The 27,300-nt window shown below is 44.2% G+C and overlaps 1 protein-coding gene across 6 annotated transcripts in view; it reads right to left on the bottom strand.

Moving 5' to 3' along the window:
• LOC110496808 (exostosin-1c) overlaps nt 1-23,591 on the bottom strand; it is a 73,017-nt gene extending 49,426 nt beyond the window's left edge. For 2 of the 6 annotated variants that reach the window (XM_090208509.1, XM_090208511.1), the window contains exons 1-2: nt 23,367-23,554; nt 12,521-13,869 (exon numbers count right to left, since the gene is read on the bottom strand). In XM_090208509.1, coding sequence (XP_090064635.1) covers nt 12,521-13,467 — 947 coding nt within the window. In that variant the 5' untranslated portion in view covers nt 13,468-13,869; nt 23,367-23,554. Of the gene's footprint in view, nt 1-12,520; nt 13,870-22,288 lie in introns of all 6 variants that reach the window. The other 4 variants (XM_090208510.1, XM_036952646.2, XM_090208508.1 and 1 more) reach the window with 4 other exon arrangements.
• Between the last annotated feature and the right edge of the window lie 3,709 nt (nt 23,592-27,300).

Here is a 27,300-nt window from a genome sequence, read left to right as displayed (position 1 = left end):
TTGAACAGTACCATGAAGGCTATAAAACCTGTACTGTAACAATTGTGTAGCCTGTTTGGACATAGTCTCCCATCCTCTTATTGGGATGCCAGATCCCTTTTATGTGAGGCATATCATTAAAATGTCTATATTGGTATCATTTTCACATCATATGTATTTAGCGTATCTTACCTGGATATGGTCAGTATCTTGCATCGCAGAGTGCCATCGGGACCATTGAGAAAAAAACCTTTGTAGTAATCGTTGCCCGAGTTTGCTGGATCTCGGATCCTAAAATGTTTTCCTCCGACAGCTACTGCACAAAATGGATAATTCCAACGATTCCCAAATTCTCTGCTGATTTTTTTCCTATTGTACCACGGTGGGATAAGCAACAAAATCCTCCTTCAGGACTTTCCAGATAGCCTGGCACACTTTCACGACACAAACAGTTGAGATTCCTAGTTTACAGTGCCTTGCAAAAGTATTCATCCCCCTTGGCGTTTTTCCTATTTTGTTGCATTACAACATGTAATTTAAATAGATTTGGTGAAGTGAAACAAAACAAAAATAACTTGTTTCAAAAAATGATTTAAAAAATAAATACATGGAAAAGTGGTGCATGCGTATGCATTCACCTCCTTTGCTATGAAGCCTCTAAATTAGATCTGGTGCAATCAATTACCTTCAGAAGTCACATAATTAGTTAAATAAAGTCCACCTGTGTGCAATCTAAGTGTCACATGATCTCAGTATACACATATATGTATATATATATACATACACACACACCTGTTCCGAACAGCCCCAGAGTCTGCAACACCACCAAGTGGCACCATGAAGACCAAGGAGCTCTCCAAACAGGTCAGGGACAAATTTGTGGAGAAGTACAGATCAGGGTTGGGTTATAAAAACATATCCAATACCTTGAACATCCCACGGAGCACCATTAAATCCATTATTAAAAAATTGAAAGAATATGGCACCACAACAAACCTGCCGAGAGAGGGACACCCATCAAAACTCACGCACCAGGCAAAGATAACCCTGAAGAAGCTGCAAAGCAGAGATTGGAGTATCTGTCCATAAGACCACTTTAAGCCATACACTCCACAGAGTTGGGCTTTACGGAAGAGTTGCCATTAAAAAAAAGTAATTGCTTGAAAAAAATAAGCACCTTTTGGTGTTTGCCAAAAGGCATGTGGGAGACTACCCAAACATATGGAAGGTACTCTGGTCAGATGAAACTAAAATTGAACCTTTTGGCCATCAAGGAAAAAGCTATGTCTGGCGCAAATCCAACACCTCCCATCACCCCGAGAACACCATCCCCACATGGTTGTGGCAGCATCATGCTGTGGGGATGTTTTTCATCGGCAGGGACTGGGACACTGGTTAGAATTGAAGGATGGTGCTAAATACAGGGAAATTCTTGCGAGAAACCTGCTTCACTCTTCCAGAGATTTGAGACTGGGACAGAGCTTCACCTTCCAACAGGACAATGATCCAAAGCATACTGCTAAAGCAACACTTGAGTGGTTTAAAGGGAAACATTTAAAGGTCTTGGAATGGCCTCGTCAAAGCCCAGACCTCAATCCAATTGAGAATCTGTGGTATGACTTAAAGAATGCCACATTTGGGTTAATTTTGCACGCTCAAGTTTTATTTCTTATTTGTTTCACAAAAAATATTTTGCATCTTCAAAGCATGTTGTGTAAATCAAATGATGCAAACCCCCCCCCCCCCCCCCCCCAAAAAAAAAAATCTATTATAATTCCAGGTTGTAAGGCAACCAAATAGGAAAAATGCCAAGGGGGGTGAATACTTTCGCAAGACACTGTATAAGTTATAACTCGTAATGATACTTTGCTGTGTGCTGCCACTCGCCAAAAACCAAATTGGTCACAGACAGCATTTCTGCAGCATTTACTGGAGAGCTGTGAGTTCTCCCGTGCGAGATGCTTCAGCGGCTTGCCCCTCGCAAGTCATCAAACCGACCTCAATGTATTGAAAATGTCTTTCCTCGTCAATGCTTCACATTGGTTGGACAAGAGACGTAATTCTCCATTGTCCCCTCTTGTAGTGTTCAGTGGAAGAACTTGCCATTTTCTCAGTCTTTTTTTTCTTCTCCTCCTGAGTAGTTGTTGCAGTTCCAATCAATAAGAGACGTGTTTGTTTCTGTGGCTAAAACGTAGTGTTGTAAAGCATAGAACAGCAGACTAGCCTGACATGTAGCTAGCATTTGTAAACAGGCACATAACACGGGAGTTCAAATGTCGTTGCTAGCTAGAGTCAAATAGAGTGTCTCGGCCCCTCTTGCTTGGTAAGCTACTCTTGTTCCCAAGCCCCCTGGTGGATATACACTATACAAGGCTGACTTCCTCTCTGAGTGGAACGCAACGAATAGAGCCTGCTGGCCCATCCACACACGTAGCTCAAATGAGTGGAGCTCGTAGCCACCTTTTGATGGATTGGTATCCCCACTCCGTCTCTCCTGATAGACAGACGTTCCAGATAACAGGCAGGACACCAGCCAATCAGCAGCGGGCACAGCTATTCCATTCCCACCCTAGAGGGAAGGGGTACTGCAAGAGTTAATGAAGTTCATTTGGAGGCTACCACACAGCTAATAGCCCTACTATATTTGTGCTGTAAGTATGAGTTATTAACTAAAACTGTATCTCTCTCCTCTGGTATTTCACAAAGACATTCTTATTCAATCTTCTTGATTCATTGCATACAACTGTGGTGCTTCCACTGAAGCTAAATGCTACAAGCTAAAACAGCAGGTTTGAATAAGTGATTTACTGATAAGAGAACCAGGAAACGAGCTATGCTCTATGCTGCACTAACAACATTACCTAAATGCTTACCACTGCAGTAGTGGCAAACTGATAACCTGCTCGCTATGTTGTCCTAACGCTATGGCTATCTAATCCATTCTGTAGGGAACGGATCCATGCAATATAGATTCCATTCCAGAGAGGGTTTCTCAATAGATCAGTGGGCTTAGTGGATCTATGGATTCGCTCTAGTTCATTCGTCTCTAGCGCACAGTGAAGCTAGTGAATGAATATAGATTCACTGTGCTGACGGAGGGAGTCTGGCTCTGTCTGTCAGCTTACACCCTATTAGGAGCAGTGATGGAGTGTGTGTGAGTGTTTTTGGTTTTCCTATCCTTGTGAGGAACCAGAAGTCCACAAGGATAGGAGAACAAGGAAAAGTGGGGACATTAGGGGTTAGAGAAAATAGTATTTTGAATGGGAATCAATTGTTTGGACCCCAAAAGGACAGAAAAACAAACGTGTGTGTGTGTGTGTGTGCATGAGTGTGTGTTCACCTAAATGTGTATTTTCCTGCTTAGGGCATATGTGTGTGTGTATGCACACATTTATATCTACCTATCTGTGTATGTGTGTGATTGCAGAAGCAATAAAGTCCATTCCTGGAATGGCTCTGGCCTTGTGACCCGGCCGTCCAGCCACACTGGGGTTTGACTGGGGCCAGCAGAGTAGTCTAGCTAGGGGATAGGGAGAGGAGACGGGGCTAATGCATTTACTGGAGTGGAGACAGCTCACTCCCTGCACCTGATCACATTACAGCCATAGAGAGGAGAGAGAGAGAGTGTGAAGACAAGAGGGAGAGAGAGAGAGGAATTAAGAGAAAGAAAGACAGGGCAGAGACAGATATCTAGGGAGTGACAGCAGGGGAAAATAGATGGGGTAGATAAAGAGAAAGGGAGGAACAAAGAATGCAAGAGAGAATGAGAAAGAGATGGGGCAGAGAAATAGCAGGAGAGAGCGTGAACAGTGAGATAATGGAAGAGGGTGTCAGAAAGAGAGAGAGAGACTCATTGCGACAGAGAGGAGCAGGCTCTGGTTACTGCAGCCCTGCCAGCCTGACTACACCGGACAGGCTAGTGGGTCCACGGGGACAGGGGTGACAACCTGGGGACAGCTGGAAACACAGGGACAAGGATGGGCAATCTGGCCAGGGTGTGGGTAACCTGAACTGTGTTGTGAGAGTGGGATATGAGGTGGTGGGTGTGGGTCCGGAGACATGGGTATTGGGTGAAGGAGCAGCAGTAGTAATAGTAGTGGATACCAAGCTAAGGATAGTCCTCGGAATGGAGCTATGAATGGAGTTGGCTAGGAAGTTGATCGTGGAGACTGCTTGTAATGTAGGGCGTAGGGTCAGAGGGAAGAGTGAAGGAAATGACTGAAATAGGCTAGGTGGTGTGTAGAGGCAGTGGGAAGGGCAGTGTGTGTTGGCTGGGTGTAGTATGTAAAAAGGCAAGAGGCAGAGAGTAAAGGAATTCAAATGTTCTCTGAAAACAACATGCAAACTGAGGTACAGGGATCACAGTGTAACAAAGCATTTAGGTCTAACTCCGGGTTCAAATACATATCATAGCAATGTGTGGTCCTCTATAGGACAACATGAAGAAAAATATACAAGTGCTAGTTTGAGCAAAGAAGAGTAGCCTAGCTGGGCCAGTAACCGAAAGGTCACTGGTTCAAATCCCAAAGTTGACTAGGTGAAAAACAATCTGTCAATGTGTCCTTGAGTAAGACACTTAACCCTAATTGCTCCATGGTCGCAGTCAATAATGGCTGATCCCTGGCCGTGACCCCACTCTCCGAGTGTCTCAGGGGGAGTGGGATATGCAACAAAACTCATTTCCAATTCACTCATGTATATAATACATGTACATGAAATAGGGCAAATGTAAGCACCCACCTAACTATTATTAATAATAACATCCCAAGAGCCCATATAGCCAAGCGTCACAATAGGATTTAAACAGTCTATACCTAGTAGACAGTCCCAGAGCGAGCAGCTGGGAGCAGCATCCAGTCGGTCTCATTTATCATAGGTGTTGCAGAGACAGGGGACTCAACACCAAACTGGCCTCAGCTAGCTCCCAGGCTATCATTAAATAAGAGATGAACAGTAGAACTCAGACTAGCCACACACTCAAACATACCTACACTGACATCCCAACACACACATTGCATACTGATGCCACAACCACACTGCTGCTACTGTCTATTATCTATCCTGTTGCCTAGTCACTTTACCTCTACCTATATGTACATAGCTACCTCAATTTCCTCGTACCCCTGTACGTCGACTCGGCACTTCCTGTATAAAGCCATGTTACTTTAACACGTTATTGTTATTAACTGAATTTCTCCTTGTCAGCTATTTTATTTTTGTATTATTTTAACTCTGCATTGTTGGAAAAAGGACCCGTAAGAAAGCATTTCACGGTTAGTGAAATCGTTAACCTGTTGTTTACGAAGCACGTGACAAATACATTTTGATTTTATTTGACTTATTCATAGTGTTCAGTATATTCCTAAGTTGCCTATAGGAGGTATCTGGGCCAGGGTAGATTGTCTGGGTTTGGCCCACAGTAGTAACCACACCACACAATACCACCACACCCTTTCATATAAGAGTGTTTTTATTGGGTTCAAATGTATCAAGTGCTGAGGAGTGTAAGGATACGTGGTTACTGTTGATTCTAGGGGTCCTCCGTAGCTCATGTCATGTTGAGAAGATGCTAGCTGAATAAATCAGCTAGGGTAATGCTAACGTGGTCGTCAGTCGTCAGTATGGTATGAGGTGAAATGAAGTTGTCGCCTTATAAAAAGCTGCCCACTTGTCTGTCGAATAACAGGGGTTGACTGAAGTCGGGACGCAGTTGAAGTGGGCTCAACCAACCTCAAAAAGGAGGCAGGTAAGGAGGAGTATTCTGAATCAGAAAGTGGAAAATCACAGTATAAAGTCAGATTAATCTTGGAACTACCCATCCCGGATCTGGGAGAATTGTCATCAACTACACTAATTAGCATAGCGCAACAGTCAAAAAATATTACTAGAAAATAGTCATATTCATGAAGTCACAAGTGAAATAGAGTGAAACCCAGCTTAGCCTTTTGTTAATCACCCTGTCGTCTCAGATTTTGAAATTATGCTGTACAGACAAAGCAAGACAAGCGTTTGTGTAAGTTTATCGATAGCCTAGCATAGCATTATGTCCAGCTAGCAGCAGGAAACTTGGTCACGAAAATCAGAAAAGCAATCAAATTAACCGTTTACCTTTGATGATCTTCGGATGTTTTCACTGACGAGACTCCTAGTTATACAGCAAATGTTCATTTTGTTCCATAAAGTTGATTTTTATACCCAAAATACTTCCGTTTGTTGGTCACATTATGTTGAGAAATCCACCGGAAATAGCAGTCACGACAACGCCGAAAACATTTCCAAATTATATCCATAATATCGACAGAAACATGGCAAACGTTTTTTATAATCAATCCTCAAGGTGTTTTTTAAATATCTATTCGATAATATATCAACAGGGACAATTGCCTTTTCAGTAGGAGCAAGAGGAAAAATGACTACCTCCGTCTTTTACGCAAGAATCACTGAGAGCCCTCAGCTGGCCACTTACGCAATGTAGTTGTTTACGCTCATTCTTCAACATAAAGGCGTGAAACTACGTCAAAATGCTGTAGACACCTTAGGGAATACGTAGAAAAAGGAATCTGGTTGATATCCCTTTCAATGGCCAATAGGGGTGCATAGGAACACAACGGTTTCAAAATAAGAGGCACTTCCTGATTGGATTTTCCTCAGGGTTTTGCCTGCAATATCAGTTCTGTTATAGTCACAGACAATATTTTGACAGTTTTGGAAACGTTAGAGTGTTTTCTATCCTAAGCTGTCAATTATATGCATATTCTAGCATCTGGTCCTGAGAAATAGGCGGTTTACTTTGGGAACGTTATTTTTCCAAAAATAAAAATAGTGCCCCCTAGTTTCAAGAGGTTAAAACCACTCGTTTCATAACCCAATTGAACCCTAACACCAGACACACATACATATATGAGTGAATAGCCTCTGAACCATGCCCCTAGCCATCTGTCAAAGACTCAAGCCACCCAATGGGACATTAAGACCAATGGTTTAAAGCAGTCCTCTTTTCCCTCAGACGAAAAAAAGAAAAATGACTAATGAACACACATTTACATGTATATTTAATACATGTATTCTATTTTTGTCTTGACATTTCTGAAAGACAAGACTTGCTGAAGGGCAACTTCACCTAATTGTATGTAACATTAAACATAGTGTAAGGAGCACTTAGTTTCACATGTCCCCTTTTTCCTAATCCCTACCATCCATAATCTCTGGATACAGAGTTGTGGGTTCAGAAAGTCAAGTGGAGGCTATCAAAACGGGTAAACAAGCGAAAAACAGAGAGAGAGGGGAAGGAGAGTCTTATCAGCAGAAGGCAGGAGTCTCCCTCTCTCCATCTCCTATAGTCTCTCCCATATTGTCAAAGGCTTTCAGCTCCAGTTGGCTCGGACAAAAGGGAGTGAGGACGCCGGGGGCTTTTCCCGCAATGATCGCCGTGGCGCTGGCCCGGCTGGATAAACGGCCCGATTAGGCCGGTGAATGGCCCCAATTAAGGACATCCACACTAGTAGAGCCAGGGCCCCCGCGTGGGCTGGTGGTAAGACAGCGTGGGCCTCAGGGGCCAAACGGCTCCACATCAGGAACCTGAGAGGCACCTGACAACCTGACAGGCTGGACTCTCCCACTCAATATACACAGGTCCAAAGGAGAGGGATAGATAAATGCAAAGAGTTGGGGGGATGGGGGGGGGTCTGCTTAAGACATAAACAATTAGCCAAGGACTGTGAGGCAGTAGAGCAAGGAAGTCTTTCTTACCAGAACATTTAAAAAGGTAACAAAATATTCAAATGTGGGACTGCAAACAAGCCACATTTTTGTTGCCAAGCATAACTGATTCTGTTTACCACTACAGTGTAGCCAGACAAAATAGACAACCATCTGAGAAGCAACCAGACATAGTAACACGGAACCACCTGGCATCACCACTGGGTGCTATGAGGTCAGCTTACTGATAGGGGGCAGTAGAGCAATAGAGAGATCACTGGTCCACCTCTCTTTTTAGTTGAATTAAATGCGACCCTCTGACTCAGAGAGGTCTTATCCGGTGTCCTGTGTGAATTTAATTATCTCTCCCTCTTTCTCTCGAAGGACCTGAGCCCTAGGACCATGGCTCAGGACTACCTGGCCTGATGACTCCTTGCTGTCCCCAGTCCACCTGGTCATGCTGCTGCTCCAGTTTCAACTGTTCTGCCTGAGGCTATGGAACCCTGACCTGTTCACTGGATGTGCTACCTTGTGCCAAACATGCTGTTTTGGACTCTGAATGATCGGCTATGAAAAGCCAACTGACATTTACTCCTGAGGTGCTGACCGGTTGCACCCTCTACAACCACTGTGATGATTATTATTTGACCCTGCTGGTCATCTATGAACGTTTGAACATCTTGGCCATGTACTGTTATAATCTCCATCCGGCACAGCCAGAAGAGGACTGGCCACCCCTCAGAGCCTGGTTCCTCTCTAGGTTTCTCCTTTCTAGGGAGTTTTTCCTAGCCACCATGCATCTACACCTGCATTGCTTGCTGTTTGGGGTTTTAGGCTGGGTTTCTGTATAGCACTTTGACATCGGCTGATGTAAAAAAGGGATTTATAAATCAATTTGATTGAATGTTAAAAAGAGGGAGGGGCGGTGATAAAAAAAAACATAAATCAAAAAGTGGGTGTAGACCGATGGGGAGAAGTACTTGCAGTAAGAGTGGAGTTCAAGAGGAAGACTAAATAAAGAGAGGGAGAGAGAAGGGAGTGCAGGAGTGTGGGCGAGACACTGGAAGAGGGGAAAAGGAGAGAGAGAGAGCTAGGGATGGAGGTCAAGAACAAAATTACAGAGACAGAGGGAGAGAGATGGGAGTGAGGGAAATCAGGACCGGAAGAGGAAAAATGAGAGCGAGAGAAAGAACAGGAGAGAGAGAAAGAACTATAAGGCTCTGTCTCAATTCACCTTTTTTTAAACAGAGACACAAACAGAGGAGTTTGTTCTGGACTGGAACACGAGCCGCACACACCACATGCTCTCCAGGGGTACAATTTCACAGCCCCTAATTACAGTGGGGTGTAGGATTTCTTATTGGGGCCTGCCAACATCCCAACACACACACTATTATACATGCACACAAAGACACGAAGGCATACACACTCACAGAAACACACATGCATGCACACAAACACACACAAATCCACCCATTCAAACAAAACACACTTACACAAGCATGCATTTACACAAGCATGCATTCAAGTACACACCCATGGTCGAACTGCAGGAACACTAACTACAGTACAATTCAAGCCTCTTATTATGTCAGGGCCTTGCCTAGTTTCAGTTCATTTATAGAAAAATCACAATTATTTCAGATACATAATTCCTATAATGCAATATGCATGTAATAATGATGATGTTGTCCTTTACTGTACTATATAGACTACATGGACAAAAGTATGTGGACACCCCTTCAAAATAGTGGATTCTGCTATTTCAGCCACATCTGTTGTTGACAGGTGTATAAAATTGGGCACACTGCCATGCAATCTCCATAGACAAACATTGGCTGTAGAATGGCCTTTCTGAAGAACTCTGACTTTCAACGTGGCACATTCATAGGATGCCACCTTTCCAACAAGTCAGTTCGTCAAATTTCTGCCCTGCTAGAGCTGCCCCGGTCAATTGTAAGTGCGTCTAGGAGCAACAGCGGCTCAGCAACGAAGGGGTAGGCCACACAAGCTCACAGAATGGGACCGCCAAGTGCTGAAGTGCGTAGCACGTAAAAATAATCTGTCATCGGTTGCAACACTCACTACCGGTTGAGGTGGTGTAAAGCTCGACGCCATTGGACTCTGGAGCAGTGGAAACACGTTCTCTGGAGTGAAGAATCACGCTTCACTGTGTCTGGCAGTCCGACAGACGAATCTGGCTTTGGCGGATGCCAGGAGAAAGCTACCTTCCCCAATGCACAGTGCCAAATGTAGTTTGGTAGAGGAGGAATAATGGCCTGGGGCTGTTTTTCTTGGTTCAGGTTAGGCCCCTTAGTTCCAGTGAAGGGAAATCTTAACGCTACAGCATACAATGCCATTCTAGTTGAGTCGGTTCTTCCAACTTTGTGGCAACTGTTTTGGGAAGGTATTTTCCTATTTCAGCATGACAATGCCCCTGTGCACAAAACAAGGTCCATACAGAAATGGTTTGTCAAAATCGGTGTGGAAGAACATGACTGGCCTGAACAGAGCCCTGACCTCAACCCCATCAAACACCGACTGCGAGCCAGGCCTAATCGCCCAACATCAGTGCCCGACCTCAGTAATGCTCTTGTGGCTAAATGGAAGCCAGCAATGTTCCAACATCTAGTTGAAAGCCTTCCCAGAAGAGTGGAGGCTGTTTTAGCAGCAAAGGGGGGGACCAACTCCATATCATATTAATGCCCATGATTTTGGAATGAGATGCTCAACGAGCATGTATACACATACTTTTGGCCATGTAGTGTATTTATGTATATTACTGTATATTCCTGTACTGTATCTACAGTGTACAACGGTTACTGTATATTCTGCACTGCAGTAGCGAACAGTGGTCTTTTTATTAATCTCTTTTTATTCCCCTCTTCTCCCTCTCCTTGAGTACTTTTTGGGTCATGAATAATGGCCTATGCTCTGACACCGTCTTCCACTTGGCAAGGCCGTCGTCATGGGAATATCCGTTTAAGCTGAATGGAGAGGTACATCCTTTTGCCATTACACCGCCCTCCCCCACGTCCCTGATACGTATACCTCAGTGCTTCAACTAGAACTAAAGCAACCCTGTAAAGTATTCTACTAGTACGTGTTATATATATGTGTGTGTGTGTCTCCTGAAAGTCCGTGCTTCATTTCCACTCCTCTCTTTTCACACACACCCTCATTTAGATTCACTGTACAATGCAGGTTTTTCTTTCCTTTCTCAGGGAATCCTTCAAAGTAAGAAAAAAGAGAAACTAGGCCATTAAGCTGCGGTAAAGCCTCTCCCTTGCCTAAAGTATCCCCCTCCCTCCCTCCCTCTTTCTCTCGCTTCGTCACCCTCCCTCTTGGCCCCTCTTTCTTTCTGGGTCCTTTCCCTGCTGAAGTCCTACCTTCTTCTCCTCTTCCTCCCCATCTGTTACCCCTTCCCACCTTTTCTTCTTCTCTTTCCTGCTGTCTGCCTCTCTTCCCCTCTTCGTCCCTCCCTCCCTTTATCTAACCCCCATGTCTTGCCTGTCCTGTACTCCCCTTCAGGTACCCCCCCCCCCCCTACCTTGTCTAGTCCTAGGTCCTCCTGGGTTAATCTCTTGGTGGACCAGATGCATGGGCTCATTAACCTGGTGCAACCTGCTAAGAGGCTGCAGCCTGTCTGAGCCCACAGCCAAGGAGGACAGGAGAAACAGGGAGAGGAAGAATGGCATTTAGAGAGAGAGAGAGAGAGAGACATGGATGGTGGGAGTCGTTACCTAACCTTATTCTCAGAATCCTTCAGCTTCATGGGACATTTATATACCGTAAAGCCTTCATTTAATTCATTCTGACTCCACTTCCATGCATGGTTCTCATGTTAAAAGCCCACCCACTCCTCGGGATATGAGAGTCAGAGAGAGGTCTTTGTCACCCCTGTCTAACCCCTCGCCATATCCAAATCACTATCATATAATATAAGCCCCCACACCCCCTGATGTCTGAGCAGACCGTTTGTTATGTGTGGAATAAATGAGCTCATTCATACAGTATTGAGTGGGAGATCCGTCCCCTTCCCTTCACCACTGGCCCAATGTCAACAACCCAAAAATGTAGCTATGTCCTGGCCAGATGACAACTGCTATTACTGGGTAAGACAAGTCCCTCCACTCGCGCTCTCTCTCTCTCTTATTCTAGAGGTAACCGACCAGGACCAGATTACTGGTGTACTTTGTTGGAAGCTACATAAAAAGATAGCCTCCCCCTATTCTTACCCAATCAACTGCTATTCTTATTCCAGTTAACTTTTCCTCTCCTCAATCCCACTCTTTGCATCGTGATACTGCTCCTCTATGCATGGATGAATAAACACACTTATCAGGAGGTTTCAGAACCTTTTCTATTGGACTTTGGACAATCTATTGGTCTTTGGATGTTGACTTGCTTTAAAAAGGGGTGTAAACTCGTCACCAAGACCTTACACAGCCAGGACCACACTCTATACTTTAAATCTAACACAACATGCAACCAACACTCGATAATCCTAACATGATAACTGGGACAGTAACTGTAAAAGCCAGATAATATCCAGAAGGAGACCTCAGTTTAGATGAGAGAAAATCAAACTCATAAAACCTCTAAATCTAAGAGCTGCAATAAACGCCCAGAACAAGTAAAAACTAAGCAATACAAGTACAAGCCCAACGTGTATTCCTGATGAAACTGAACACAAGTTATGACACCACCTCACAATAATAACCTATCCCTAAGGGGAGAATCCTAACTTCCACTTAAGTCAAATTTTCACTTAGTCATGCATTGTTGTCAATGAGTGACTAACTGAATTGGAAGTTTGGCAGAATGCCAAATCCTGACTTACTTCTCATACTCCAGATTGTCATGGTCACAGCGGGCATCTTTGTGTTTCTCCCAGTCCTTCCCGTGACGGCATGTGGTGAGGGACACGATGTCCTTCCCGTTATGGATGTGATGCAGGGCGTTACGGGTGTCCGACCCGATGCCCGTCAAATACCGCTTCCCTTTGAACATCAATAGGTACTTCCTGCGTGGGGGCACTGTGTTTCGCACCAACCAGCCCCTCTCGCCCCCCTTCTGGGGGTGCTCCTTGGAGAACAGGGGGATGGAGACGTCGAACCCGGGCCTGAAGTGTTCCGTGTTGAGGCTGGCTTTAGCCAGGATGGCCTGGCCAATATTGAAGCCCAGGTCCTCGTTGTAGTTGGGCCAGGTCCCCGAGTACAGATTAAAGACAAGGTGGTTCCGTCCCTCGTTCCAGAGCGGGTAACCTTTGATACGATCGTCCAGGTTGGGCACGAACTGCCCCGAGAGCTGATCTCGGTCCAGAGTGTCAATCCCCAAAACGAACAGACACGCCTCGCGAGGGTCCGTGGTGTAGTACCGCGACTCGCCTATAGACATCAGTATCTTACGATAGCTCTCCGATACGCGCTCGCCCTTCTCCGACGGGTAGACGTATACTCTAAACCCGTCCCGCCCTCTACGTCGACATCTCGTAAAGTCGAAGCAGGTCTCCATGCGGCAGCGACTCTCTTTATAGATGCCCGTCCAGGCTTGGTGACGCTGGTGGGGGGACTCAGCGGAACCCGGCCCCGTCTGGAGTTCCTCCAGCTGGGCATAGCCCGGCAGGAAGGCCCGGTCGGTCCAGTTGGGCCAGGGACGCACCACCTCACCCCTTGGCCGCCCCAGCAGCTTGAAGAGACGGACCTGGACCCCGCCTCCCCAGTAGAAGAGCAGCAGCCAACAGCAAGCACACAGCCCCAGCAGGACATACTTCTTACGCGCCTGCATGGGGCCCAGAGTGCCTCTCGTTCTCTTCCTCTATCACTCTCCTCTCTTTTTCTCTCTCTGCCCCTCAGTTCTAAGCCTCACAGCGGTGGGCGAGTTATTTCGAAAGGTCTAACAAGGAGGGTCCAATATAGAACGGTGTGGTAACTTGGACATCGTCACTTCCAAGTCTGGTCCCATCCAGTTTGAGCCCATTGAGGATAAATAAATGGATGTTGAAGCCACTCTCTCCGGTTTCTCTCGCTCAGATTCGGGTGCCGTTAGCCTGTCTCTTGCTAGACCGTCTCTGTGGTGCGTGTGTGCACTTCCTGCACTGCCCGATGCTGTGGATGATGAAGGACGATGTCTCCTCTCTCTCAAGCCCTCCTCGCCGCCTCATGGCGCCCGCTGTCTCCCGGGTCTCTCCTGAGGACGCAAATAAACGAGATCACAGCTCAGTACACAACCCGAGGAGCACTTAACAGCACAGCCAGAGCCCAGCAGCACTATGCACATTAACAAGTCAAGGAACACGGTCTCACACCATTATGTAATGCACAACACACGCCCATACCAACATGCCGATATACTGTATAAACCAAAACATACACTATCAGTATGAAGCGTGTACACACTCAGCAATAAATTAGCACAGCGGTGGTCATTTCATTCACATAAAAATTCACTATAAAACCCCCCGAGTTGAACTGAAGATGAAATCTAGTCTCTTCAAAACACAGACCTCGCTCAGTTCAGTTCAGATAGCAGACAGTTCTGGTGAGACAGACAAAAAAACATTGACTCTCAAAGTTTAAACAATACCACCACTCTATATTTGAAAATGGTCAAAGTAGTTTGAATGTTTGGTCCGGTTATGCTTTTGACATCCAGTCCTGGAACCGTGGCGTTTTGGTTTCAGCGTGCCGAACATCAAGCAGCCAGCTCTGATATGATCACGTACTTCAAGCTCTGGTTGAACAGCGTCAGATACAGTGGAGAAGGAAACGGGGAGCCGTTTAGCAACTTCAAATGGAGATTGGTAAAGTAAGGAAAAATAGAGACACTTTATGGCAGTGTAATGTCTGTTAATCTTGGGGTGGGGAGAGAGTGGCTTTTTGTTACATTTGAAAACAGCAACCCGGTATGTTTGCCAAAGCACCCCCCCCCCCCCCCATAACTCCCCAGTGTGTGTGTCTGTGGTGTGTATGGAACACCTCACAGAGCAGACCAGTGTTCCTACTGCCAGCCGCCACACAAAGGCAGCTTTCAGGTCTCACCTGCTCTCCCTCACTTTCTCTTTTCCTCCCCATCTCTACATCCCTCCCTCCCTCCCGCTCATTCTTCTACATTCATGTAGAATTGATGCCCCCCCCCCCTTCATTTTGCTCCTGTTATCGTGCTCCATACAGACGGGTGATATTGATCAACAATGCATTGTCTCATTAGACCAGTGTATTGTGACACTACAGAATTACCTTTGAATGTAAATTGAATGACTACTGAAACATACATTTCCAACTCATTCTGTCTGTGTTAATGTGCAACCATGTGTAAGTCAGGCGGTGTCTGTATGCAGGCCTCGTGACTATTTGTGTATGCATGCATGCATGTATGTACAGTATATCAGAAAAGTGAGTACACCCCTCACATTTTTGTAAATATTTGAGTATATCATTTCATGTGACAACACTGAAGAAATGACACTTTGCTACAAAGTAAAGTAGTGAGGGTACAGCTTGTTTAACAGTGTAAATTTGCTGTCCCCTCAAAATAACTCAACACACATCCATTAATGTCTAAACCGCTGGCAACAAAAGTGAGTACACCCCTAAGTGAAAATGTCCACATTGGGCCCAGTGTCAATGCTTCAGTATGTCACAGTACATGTTGGCATTCATGGTTCACTCAATTAACTGTAGCTCCCCAGTGCCGGCAGCACTCATGCAGCCCCAGACCATGACACTCCCACCACCATGCTTGACTGTAGGCAAGACACACTTGTCTTTGTACTCCTCACCTGGTTGCCGCCACACAAGCTTGACACCATCTGAACCAAATAAGTTAATCTTGGTCTCATCAGACCACAGGACATGGTTCCAGTAATCCATGTCCTTAGTCTGCTTGTCTTCAGCAAACTGTTTGCGGGCTTTCTTGTGCATCATCTTTAGAAGAGGCTTCCTTCTGGGACGACAGCCATGCAGACCAATTTGATGCAGTGTACGGCATATGGTCTGAGCACTGACAGGCTGACCCCCCACCCCTTCAACCTCTGCAGCAATGCTGGCAGCACTCATACGTCTATTTCCCAAAGACAACTTCTGGATATGACGCGGAGCACGTGCACTCAACTTCTTTGGTCGACCATGGCAAGGCCTGTCCAGTTAAACCGCTGTATGGTCTTGGCCACCGTGCTGCAGCTCAGTTTCAGGGTCTTGGCAATCTTCTTATAGCCCAGGCCCTCTTTATGTAGAGCAACAATTCTTTTTTTCAGATCCTCAGAGAGTTCTTTGCCATGAGGTGCCATGTTGAACTTCCAGTGACCAGTCAGTATGAGGGAGTGTGAGAGCGATGACACCAAATTTAACACACCTGCTCCCCATTCACACCTGAGACCTTGTAACACTAACGAGTCACATGACACCGGGGAGGGAAAATGGCTAATTGGGCCCAATTTGGACATTTTCACTTAGGGGTGTACTCACTTTTGTTGCCAGCTGTTTAGACATTAATGGCTGTGTGTTGAGTTATTTTGAGGGGACAGCAAATGTACACTGTTTTACAAGCTGTACACTCACTACTTTACATTGTAGCCAAGTGTCATTTCTTCAGAGTTGTCACATGAAAAGATATACTCAAATATTGTGTGTACTCACTTTTGGGGTGTACTCACTTTTGTGATATACTGTATGTATGTATGTATGTATGTATGCATGCATGTATGTATGCATGCACACATCAGGTAGTCTCAGATGGTGAGCTCACTGAGAGCCATAGAGATTCTGGGTGTTGGTTTTTGGCTCAGCCAAGCTTCTCTCCCACACAGCACAGTGGCAAGCAGACAAAGTTGTAAGGAAACAGACACTAGGGATCCCATTACATAGTCCTCATCAATAATTTACCAGCTCCTTTAGTTAAGACATTGATTTTCCTTTCTGCTTTATATCCCCTGCCGCTCCTACTGAAGTAAAACTCAATCTACCTCAGCATACTCTCACACGGCTAAGACATATATCCAGTCTGACAGAAAAAAAGACAACCTGAGCTACGGGTTGGAACCGGTTCAGGGAACAGAACCAAACAGCGATTTTGAAGAATGGAAACAGAACTCGGAACGAAAGTGATCTCTAGTGTTCCGGAACAAAAATGTTATTCTGAAATCATGAGAATCGGTGAATAATGTCAATTTTCTGTTCCCAAGATATAGGGTTTTGCTCAGACTGATTGGAAAAACATTTTGGTTCCAACCCTGACCCGAGCATTATAATGTCTCTGATGATTTGTATTTCAGGTAATGATGAGGGTGATGGTAAAGACAAGGATGGATTCTCACTTTCTTCTCCAACTAATACCGAGATATTTTCTCAAAATGAAAGACACCAAAAAGTTTAATCCCACACGGCCACCAAAGAACCAGGGAAATATCAACTAATTCCCTCCACATCGATCAGTAATCCCCATTACCAACTGTCAACATTATGCAAGGCAACGATAGAACCCCAATCGCCATCCTGTTTGTTGTACTGTGTAAATGAAAACAGCAGTGTAGCAATAGATGGCATAGCGCTTTGAGATGGCATAGCGCTGGGAGATGGCATAGCGCTGGGAGATGGCATAGCGCTGGGAGATGGCATAGCGCTGGGAGATGGCATAGGGCTGGGAGATGGCATAGGGCTGGGAGATGGCATAGCGCTGGGAGCGCTAATGAATGTTGGCCAATACAAACCCCGGGCATGTCTGGCCAGTAACAGCCTTTACACAAATGCACATAAACACACACCTTGGAGAAGGAGTTACGCAGCCAGACTCCTACTAAGAGAGTATGTGGCTCCACTGTCACAAATCAATGATGAATGGATCAGTATGGTAGGGCCTAGCACTGAGAAAGGCCACATGGCCTGTTGAGGAGCCTGAGGGAAAGTACAGGATTCAGACAGAGGGGAACCTTAAGGGTTCTGGTTGGAAGCTCTTAGACTGCGTCCTTCCTTTCTTCCTTCCATATTTTGTATGGTTGATCACTGGTCTGACAGGAAGCTTTGACACATATGGTAAAGAAGGGTTATGGATTCTTTTTAGTTCCACCGCCAGTATGTTGATGTCAGACTCAAGAAGGTATCTGTGAAATATTTCAGCTTAGCCTTGAGATATGGGGTGAAAGAAGGTCATGTCACACAAAAGAAGGCATTGAGACTTGAAAGAGTAAGGTATCTCTGGGGGATACTTGAGATGACTGTGACTTGCCTTTTCAGGTAAGTAGTGGATTCAAATAAGAAGGACACTTGAGAGGTGTGAGGATACTGCAATGCATTGTGGGAAGGCTAACACACAAGGAAGTAGGTGGGTCGTCAAAGCAGTAGGGAGTGAAATATACAGCAACTCCTTCCTCTGACTAATCAATGTTTGTTTGTACACAGCACTTCTACTTGTCACCTGTGTGTTCGCATTGAGCATTAAAAGCCCCACCGTAAACTTTACAGGTACCTTGTGAAATCTCTTTATCAGCAAGACAATCAAACTCCAAGTTATCCTTCCTCACCCTAACGTCTCTACCTCCCATGCCTACACTGCATCCTCATCTCTGGGTTTTGTTGTTGGTTCACAAGCTTCAGTCAGTGTCGGTGACAGCTGGACCGGCGGCCTGCTCAAACCTCATCCATCCCATCCCTCCTCTGCCTCCCTCAGGACCTCGAAGACTGCTTACCCTCAACTTTGCCGGCTGTTCCCACAAGACTAAACTAGTCTCTCTGCAGCTATTGACGGAAAAGCAATTGAATCAGCAGTAGGTGGAATTGTGTTTACAGCAACTGTCGACTGCTACTCAGATGCAATAATACAGGAGTGTAACAGGGTGGGGAATATGTATGAAGGCATTGATAAAACTGAAATGAGCTTGAGTTGGACTCTGAAGGAAGTAGTCATTTCCTCTGTACATGAGGAAATGGCACTACTACGCCGGAGAGGGTTTGCATAGGTATATAAAGTAGACTATAAATAGACCCTCGACCAGCAGCATCTGATTTTAAAATAGTAACTCAATTCTTTCCGAACAGAGTCGGCATGCCTGAGTCAGTGTCTATCTGCGTGATAGAGTTATTACACAGAGACTCAAATGCTGAACTGCTATTTGTTATGCCGTTTTCTGCCAACGTGTTCAGTTAGTAGGCTCTGTGTGTGTGCGCGCGTTTTTGTGCACACACCAAACGTGTATTGCTTGACTAAAGCTGGACATATGTTAGTCCAGGGAAATTGTTCCTAAAGAAAAACAAATCTTGCGTTGAGGTGAGAGGCGAAGCCAGACTAAAATTAAGCGCTGGACTCTGTCATTAGAGGCCGGAGAACTGTAGCGGCAATTCCAAGGGGCACTCCTAGTCCTAGCCTTATTGTGCCATGCAATGTGTGCTTGTGGAGATGTGTGTTTATGTGGGGAAGACCTGACCAGGAATGACTGAGGTTGTGGTCGAGGTGTGACTGCGGTCATCTCAGATAGTGCTTTTGGGAAAAAGGGAAAACAGGAACAGTACAACCAACGCCCAAGCACCCAGGCATTAAGGGCTTCTAGGTGATTCTATTTGCCCTGGGGTTTTTTTTACAATGGAGGCGGTGAGAGACTCCTACATGGTTAATAAGATGTTTACCTCTAGCCTGAATGACCCATGCCTAGCCTCCTACCGCCTTCAATTCCAAACTCAATGATAATTACAACCTGGCTTGATTAAATGTGTCTCAATAATATGCTAATCTCACTCCGATGCCACAAGGGCTGATTAAGCAAACACACTAGATGGGTTGGAACAACTAGAGCTGCTAGCTCTGCATCGACTCGTGCTGCTCACACAGCAGATCATGTGGGATATATAACACAACTTATCATGCTATCTACAGGGCAATTGGTAAGGATTCAGACCCCTTGACTTTTTCCACATTTTGCTACCTTACTGCCTTATTCTCAAATTGATTAAAATGCCCCCCCCCCCCCCCCCTCAATCTACACACAATATCCCATAATGACAAAGCAACATTTTTTTGCTTAAATTTGAGCAAATATAAGTGTTTCAACCCTTTACTCAGTACTTTGTTAAAGCCCCTTTGGCAGCCATTAAAGCCTTGAGTCTTCTTGGGTATGATGCTACAAGCTTGGCACACCTATATTTGGGAAGTTTCTCCCATTCTTCTCTGCAAATTCTCTCAAGCTCTGTCAGGTTGGATGGGGAGCGTCGCTGCACAGCTATTTTCTGGTCTCTCCAGAAATGTTCAATCGGATTCAAGTCTGGGCTCTGGCTGGGCCACTCAAGGACATTCAGAGACTTGTCCCCAGTCTGAGGTCCTGAGCACTCTGGAGCAGGTTTTCATCAAGGATCTCTCTGTACTTTGCTCCATTCATCTTTCACTCGATCATGATTAGTCTCACAGTCCCTGATGCTGAAAAAATATCCCCCACAGCATGATGCTGCCACCACCATGCTTCACCGTAGGGATGGTGACAGGTTTTATCCAGACGGGACTCTTGACATTCAGGCCAAAGAGTTCAATCGTGGTTTCATCAGACCAGAGAATCTTGTTTCTCATGGTATGAGAGTCCTTTAGATGCCTTTTGGCAAACTCCAAGAAGCTGTCATGTGCCTTTTACTGAGGAGTGGATTTCCATCTGGCCATAAAGGCCTGATTGGTGGATTGCTGTAGAGATGGGAGAAGCTTCCAGAAGGACAACCATCTCCACAGAGGAACTCTGAAGCTCTGTCCAAGTGACCATCGGGTTCTTGGTCACTTCCCTGACCAAGACCCTTCTCCTCCGATTGCGCAGTTTGGCTGAGCGGCCAGCTCTAGGAAGAGTCTTGGTGGTTCCAAACTTCTTCCATTTAAGAATGACGGAGGCCACTGTGTTCTTGGGGACACAATTTATTTAATCCATTTTAGAATAAGGCTGTAACATAACAAAATGTTGAAAAGTCAAGGGGTCTGAATACTTTCAAATGCACTGTACATGGGGCTCAAGCAGAAGATGCCCCTTATATGCAGACCTGGGATCAGATTATTGTGAAAATAAACTTCACTACGGGGATGAAAGTAAAACGTAATGTTGGATCAGGTCTAAAGGACAATTTCACGACTACACAATGAGCCCAGTGAAAAACACAATGCTTATCTGTGTGGTTGGACTCTAAGGAGTGATGTGTAAGAATGGCCTGGACAAAAGATAATATTTGTATGCCTAGGAGATGCCAGTGTTTTATGGGGGTGCTGTGACTTGTTATGGCAGTGCCCAGCAATTCTATAATTCAAACATTGATTCCTCCACTATGATACCTATCAAGAACCAGCCCGCCTGCAGCCATGATGTACCTCGCCCTTCACAACACAAAATAAGGTAATATATTAAGTGTGAATGATGCAATGAGTCCGACATCCTTGTCAGAGGAGCAGAGATCCGAGTCACTTTCAATCACCTATCCACATCTCTAGATACCATGGTATCACATTCAAGCTGAGTCATACAGTATAGACTAGTCCAGATTGAAAGAATCATCATGACGATTATTTCAACGCCTTTACTAGACCACGTTCTCCTAATATGGATAAATAATAAGTAGTATCTAGAATTCTGAAAGAGAATCGAGTCTGCTGTATCCGTTTTTGGACGTACAAATGAATATATACACGTATTGATTATTGACGAATATAACTTGAGCTTCGTTCAACTGTCATTCCCCATCAGAACCCAAAATATAAGCTTGTTTTACACCAATGTTTGTAAACAATGTAAATGCAAACGAACACTGTATAGCTTCATGGTACAAACTAATTTAGATATCAATCCTTGCAGTCTATTAATTTGAGTGTGGTTGCATTTCCCCATGCCCATCCCTCAGCTCGCTCTAAAGCCATTACTGTTTGGTAACAGTGAATGTGAAATCATTCCACAGGTTTAGTGTTTTGATTTCTAATTATTTATGGGGCGTCAGTTTGGACCAGGTCCCCGTCCTTGGCTGCGCTTCATCAGTCAATACCATAAATTAATTATTGTCAGGGGATGTCACCATTTAAATTTGTCAACCAAATGCTTCACCACAGAATTGGCTGTGACACCTCACTTGAAATGGGGTATACTGAGCTTTATAGCTCTGTCAAGTGTATCCAATCTGAGTGTGCAAGAAAGGCATCCCGGAGGGTCCACCCTTGGAAAAACAGGGTCAACCATCATCACACCTCAAAATGTGCCAATGGCATTTCTTTGACACACACAAGGTCATGCATAATGTTGTGTTAATAGATTTAACATGTCATTTACGAATGCCATCGTTCTATTGCAACAAATGCAAAATTACACCCATATTAGAAGACTTCTGAAGCAGAGCATTCAACCTTCATCGTATTCTACATATTTCTATCCCTCAGAAAACAGCGTAAGAGTAAAACAAAACAAAAATGTCACATACACGCAATATGTGCAGTGAAATGTGTTGTTTTACAGGGACAGCCATGGTAGTACGGCGCCCCTGGAGCAAATTAGGTTTAAGTGCCTTGCTCAAGAGTACCGATTGATGTTTCACCTTGTCAGTTCAGGTATTCGAACCAGCGAACTCTCGGTTTCTGGCCCAAAGCTCTAACCGCTAGGTTATTGTGTTGTTACCTGTACTTATTGCGGTCCTACGGGAATGACAGGCAGACAGTCTCATCCACTTTCAAAAGCAAGTATTTAGTCCTTGTCGGTTATCTTCGTGAGTTGTCAGCAATAGTTGTCAACCAAATATGTCATTGCTTGCTTGCTTCTGTTCTCTTGACGCTCCTCTAGCTATAGCGGCACGTTGTGTTTGCATACAAATTGAGCGTCCTTTCTAGCGGCATGAGGGTAGATCAATACATCGATGTAGTTGATGCACTGGCGCTCCTCTCGATTTACGAGCTCTGTAACATGATTGTGTTACACGACTGACACGCGCAAACATACACACCGGGCGCGTCCATAAAAATAATAATCACCACGGCGATTCCCTCCGCCTATGTCTGCGATTACAATCACAGTTTTCTCACTCTCCACAGTGGCATTATTTGGGTGTTCGCACTACCTGGAGCCACATTAAACAGCACGCTTTCTCCGCAGAGAGGAAATTAGCACATTATTTCATATGATTCCCTCTCAGTGAATATTCAACGTGACAGCAGTACTTTAGCCTATATAAGACATAGACTGCAGCCTATCCCTGGGCCACGACAAGTGTCATTCCCTTTATCGGAGCGTGAGTGTGTCGAGGGCGTTGATGCAATTCGGTAGAAGCTATTGAAACAATGCATAGGGGAAATAAACAATCGAGGTGGCTATAAATAGACCAATCATTCAAATGCGCTGCCATCGGTTGGGTTCATAGGCTACTCGTAGAATATGTCAACAGTGACAGTATGAGACTGAGCCGAGCATGCACTCCGTAGGCTATGCTCGTACCCTTATGAAATTAATATTGAACAGTAGGCACAATGCCCTTGGACACTGAGCACGATTTCACATGCAGAATCACCACATTTCCTATAAACACTTGTCCATATACAGTACTATGTGATTGAGAATAATCCCATTACTTCCGGAGTGCAACATGCAGTCATTGATATAGGCTGTTGAACAGACTAAATACAGACATAGTACTCCGGGTATGGGCTGCCTACATCACCAGTGCGCTCCGCCTGCTTTCTTCCGACAGAGAACTCACCCTCACCGGGGGGTCAAAATAAAGTGCAGTTCCCCTCTCAGCCGATTTCCTTTTCACTCCTCGGCCAAGCATTTGCAAATCACCTCCGCATGCACGCACACGTTATCCTGCAATACCGGATATGGATATCTGCGATATATTGTCCATTTTTAACATACACAACGTTCCAAAGACAACCCGCCCCCTGCGTTTGTGATTGGTTGTCGCGGCGCCGAGGTACCTCAGTCGCACAAAGCTGTAGGCTATTTATAGAATATACACACATCTGGCCAGCGGTTCCGCGCAACTGGAGGACTTTGGAACCTCTGAATTACGCACACAGAACGGATTCGACTTTGAAGTGAACCCCTAAATATCGTGACCATGGGTCTATAAGGTTATATTTGTGCAAAACATAGCTCTGAGATATTGAGCATCAAAGTTATCACATCCCAGATGTTGTAGTGAATTCTTATTTCATAACCCATTACGGTCCTCACCTTAAATGTACCTTAAGTGCAGAGCATCAAAATCCTGAGACGTTTGTAAATCCGTTGTTTAAGGGGATGGAAACGCACCTGGGTTCAGCCATAAAAGTCTACATGGCACAGAATGTTAAACTTATTACAGACATGTAATGATTCAATAAAGATAATACCCTTCATTCTTTCTAATCACATCATCAAATATATTAATTAATGTTCATCACACATTTGTTAAAGTGATAGTTCATAAAAGTGACAATTGCACTATATCCTATAGAGAACTAGCAATTTTGCTAAAGCTTAGCTCTGGATCAGTAAAATGACACATTTTCTGGTCTCTGACACCCAAAGTCAGTAAATGACTTGCTAGTTATCAGTTAAAATGTGGTATGTTTGAAATTTTGGCGAAATACTCCTATGTAAGGTTTTCGTATTTAAATAGGAAAAGACAAACGCAGCAATGTCTCTCCAGTTGGCCTTAACCATGCTCAAATGCACATGTAGCCTATGTATGTGTTTTTACCATAAAGAGCTTAAAGGACAATTCCACCCTAGAACGATCTTTTGGTATTTGTTTCATTGGTCCATTGTTGATATAGTCCCAAAATAGTTTGTATGTCAGAAATCAAGGTAAAATAACTTTCAAAATACCGAAATACAGCCGGTATGATGCACGTTGCCTCATATGACGCAAAACACGTAACATGCATCATACCGGCTGTATTTCTGTATTTTAAAAGTTATATATCTTGAAAACTTGATTGCTGACATGCAAAACATTTTGGGACTATATCAACAATGGATTAATGAAACAAATACCAAAATATCGTTTTGGGGTGTAGTTTTCCTTTAAGTGAGGGCCATTCTCCTGAAAAAGTGGTGAAACAAAATCAAAGTAATTGCAAAAGACAACCAGAACCTATGAATAAACAAAGACTTGGAATAAGGCTCTATCGGCAAAATATATGATTTTGAGATGAGTAGTTTTCAAGTCCCAGATCTCAGAACTATTTCGTGACGTGTTCCTCTTTCATGACTCAATAAGTACATCACTTATATACAATCATTTTGTATTGACAACCCAGCTTTGTGTAGTTGGATTGTAGATAGAACCTTATAGCACCAAGTCCAATGGTTTTTGCGCAGATACTTTTCATTGGGATGATTTACATTTTCACATGTCTGATTTAAAAAAAAACACGAGCTGGCACACACCCTGAATAATAGTTTGTGTGGAGGTGCTGACTAACGGCGAATAAACTACCAAAATAAAGAAAATTGCACACTACAGGTGTAATCTCCCAGAAATTGAATGTGTATTTACCAATGTTTCGGCATCACTGTGCCTTCTTCGGGGTGCAGGGTTCAGGGTTCAGGGTTCTTCACCCTGAAGAAGGCACAGTGATGCCGAAACATTGGTAAATACCCATTAAATTGCAGGGAGATTACACATGGAGTGTGCAACTTTATTTTGATAGTTTACATTTTCACAAATCTGACACATCTCACATATGGGATATACTCACATGTGAAGTACCTCCTAAAGAGCAACTATTTGTGAATAAGTCATTTTTGACCAAAATAGATAGAACCTTAAAGTCCCAAGGTGTCGATAGGTCGGCAATTGATTTGGGTTCAAGATGAACTTTGCTTAACTCTAAACCATTATATCGCAGACAAATTCTGAGTTTGTCTGGTGATATAATATTCTAGTTTGAGCAGGAAGCTAAAATCTGAAAAACAACTAGCCTATCTCACGCCATTTAAATAACACTCAAAACTAATTCAGTAATTAAATATTTTATCACAGTTGGTGTTCATTGCAAACACACGCAATTCATAATTTAGGCTATTACCTAATTAGGCCCTCCATGTTACAATGTCAATCACGTTGTCTGTACCCCTACGGTATAAAGTGCTAACAATCAAAATGAAAAGAAAGGAAGGGGTTGTATGCTCATGTGAGTAAGATGATCAAGATGGTCTCTTTGTGAACATGGCCTACACAAACGCTGGTCATTGTCTATGCACCTAGTGCCTCCTTGTGTTCAAAAGATGTAACTACTCACAGTCTCTTTCTCCTTTGTGAGGCTGCTCCGCGTTTTCTGTCCTGCGACAAGCTCTCACAGGCTAACATCAGAATTAGATGTTCATCCATGATTCTCAAACATCAAATTTTAAAGTTGTTCCAAATGTCAAATTTCAAAGTGCTTGGTTACTCCTCTGTGTCGTTCCAAGATTAAGTTAGGCGTTAGCTCAGAATTCGTAAGGTTAGGCATTAACTCCAAATGGTTAAGGTAAGGATTAAGGTTTGTGATAGGCTTAAAATAAAAATATCAAAAACAACTGTCTATTGCTGGATTTGAACCGGAGGTGCTTTTGCCTATCCGCCATATCTGCCCACAACACTCAACAAAAGTGTTGTCTACTTGAAGGTAACAGCGCTCACTGTTGCCCCTAGTGGCTGGTTTCCATGTCATCTCCTGATGTCCTCAGACATGGATGGACATCGAATACTGACTTGTATCACAGGTGACCTGCTTGCTCTGTCAACAGGCTGGTCCTATGATGACATCATAGCTAGCCTATCTCCTATCTTCCATCTAGCAGGACTGAGATCCTTGTGCAACACCGTGCAGGCAGGATTAGCAACAGCCTCTGTCACAGTTTCAATGTGATTCCAGGATTCTTTCACTCCAAATGGAAACATTTTAGGATTCCCAAATGCACTGGCTGCATCTTACGCCACACAATAAACCGTTATGTGTTCAAGGTGTAGGCTGAACAAAATGTTTAAAAAAAAATATATTTTTTAAACATCTAAGCAACCTGAAATGAATTTGCACTGTTAGCAAAATAATTGCCTAGCCTTATAATATTATTTAGTCAGTAATTGTTATGATATTAATCATATTTCAAAGCACAACACAAATTCGATTTCAAAGCACAAAAGGCTTCCTTTATATTCACGAGATTGGATTTCATTCCTTTGATCCAGAATTGATGACCTGCGAACATATCAGACACACTCCTCATCAGTGTCAGTTTAAGAATGGGAAAAAAACAGACATTTTCTCAGTTGCATACTCTAAAATAGCAGAACCTTAGTAGCCAAGGGATATGTGGGAAGGCAGTCTTGCAAGAAGGCCTTCAAGTGCAGAATGAAGGTGAATTCTGTTTCTTCTGAGCACGCCCCTGTCTGTCTCTACCTAGTAGGATCTCGGTGTTGTGGCTGTTCTCAGAGTTTGTTCTGTAGTGATCCACACTTTCTGTCCAGATGTGAGGTCATGTAGTGGTCTTGAGCAGTGGTGTTGGTTGTAATTCTTTGCTTGCTTCCTCCTTCCTTCCTCATCCATTTTGCAGAAAGCCTGTACATCCAGCCACTTGGAAAGCAGTTTGGTCATTGTTTTTGGTAAGCTTGTGCGCAGATGTCTCCCCATGAGCAGTTGTGCTGGAGAGAATCCATGTGCCAATGG

This window comes from Oncorhynchus mykiss, chromosome 18, assembly GCF_057628025.1.
Source record: "Oncorhynchus mykiss isolate SJ-2025 chromosome 18, ASM5762802v1, whole genome shotgun sequence".
Lineage (NCBI taxonomy): Eukaryota > Metazoa > Chordata > Actinopteri > Salmoniformes > Salmonidae > Oncorhynchus > Oncorhynchus mykiss.
The sequence above is the reverse complement of the archived record's forward strand: the minus strand, read 5'-3'. Positions and strand labels throughout refer to the sequence as shown.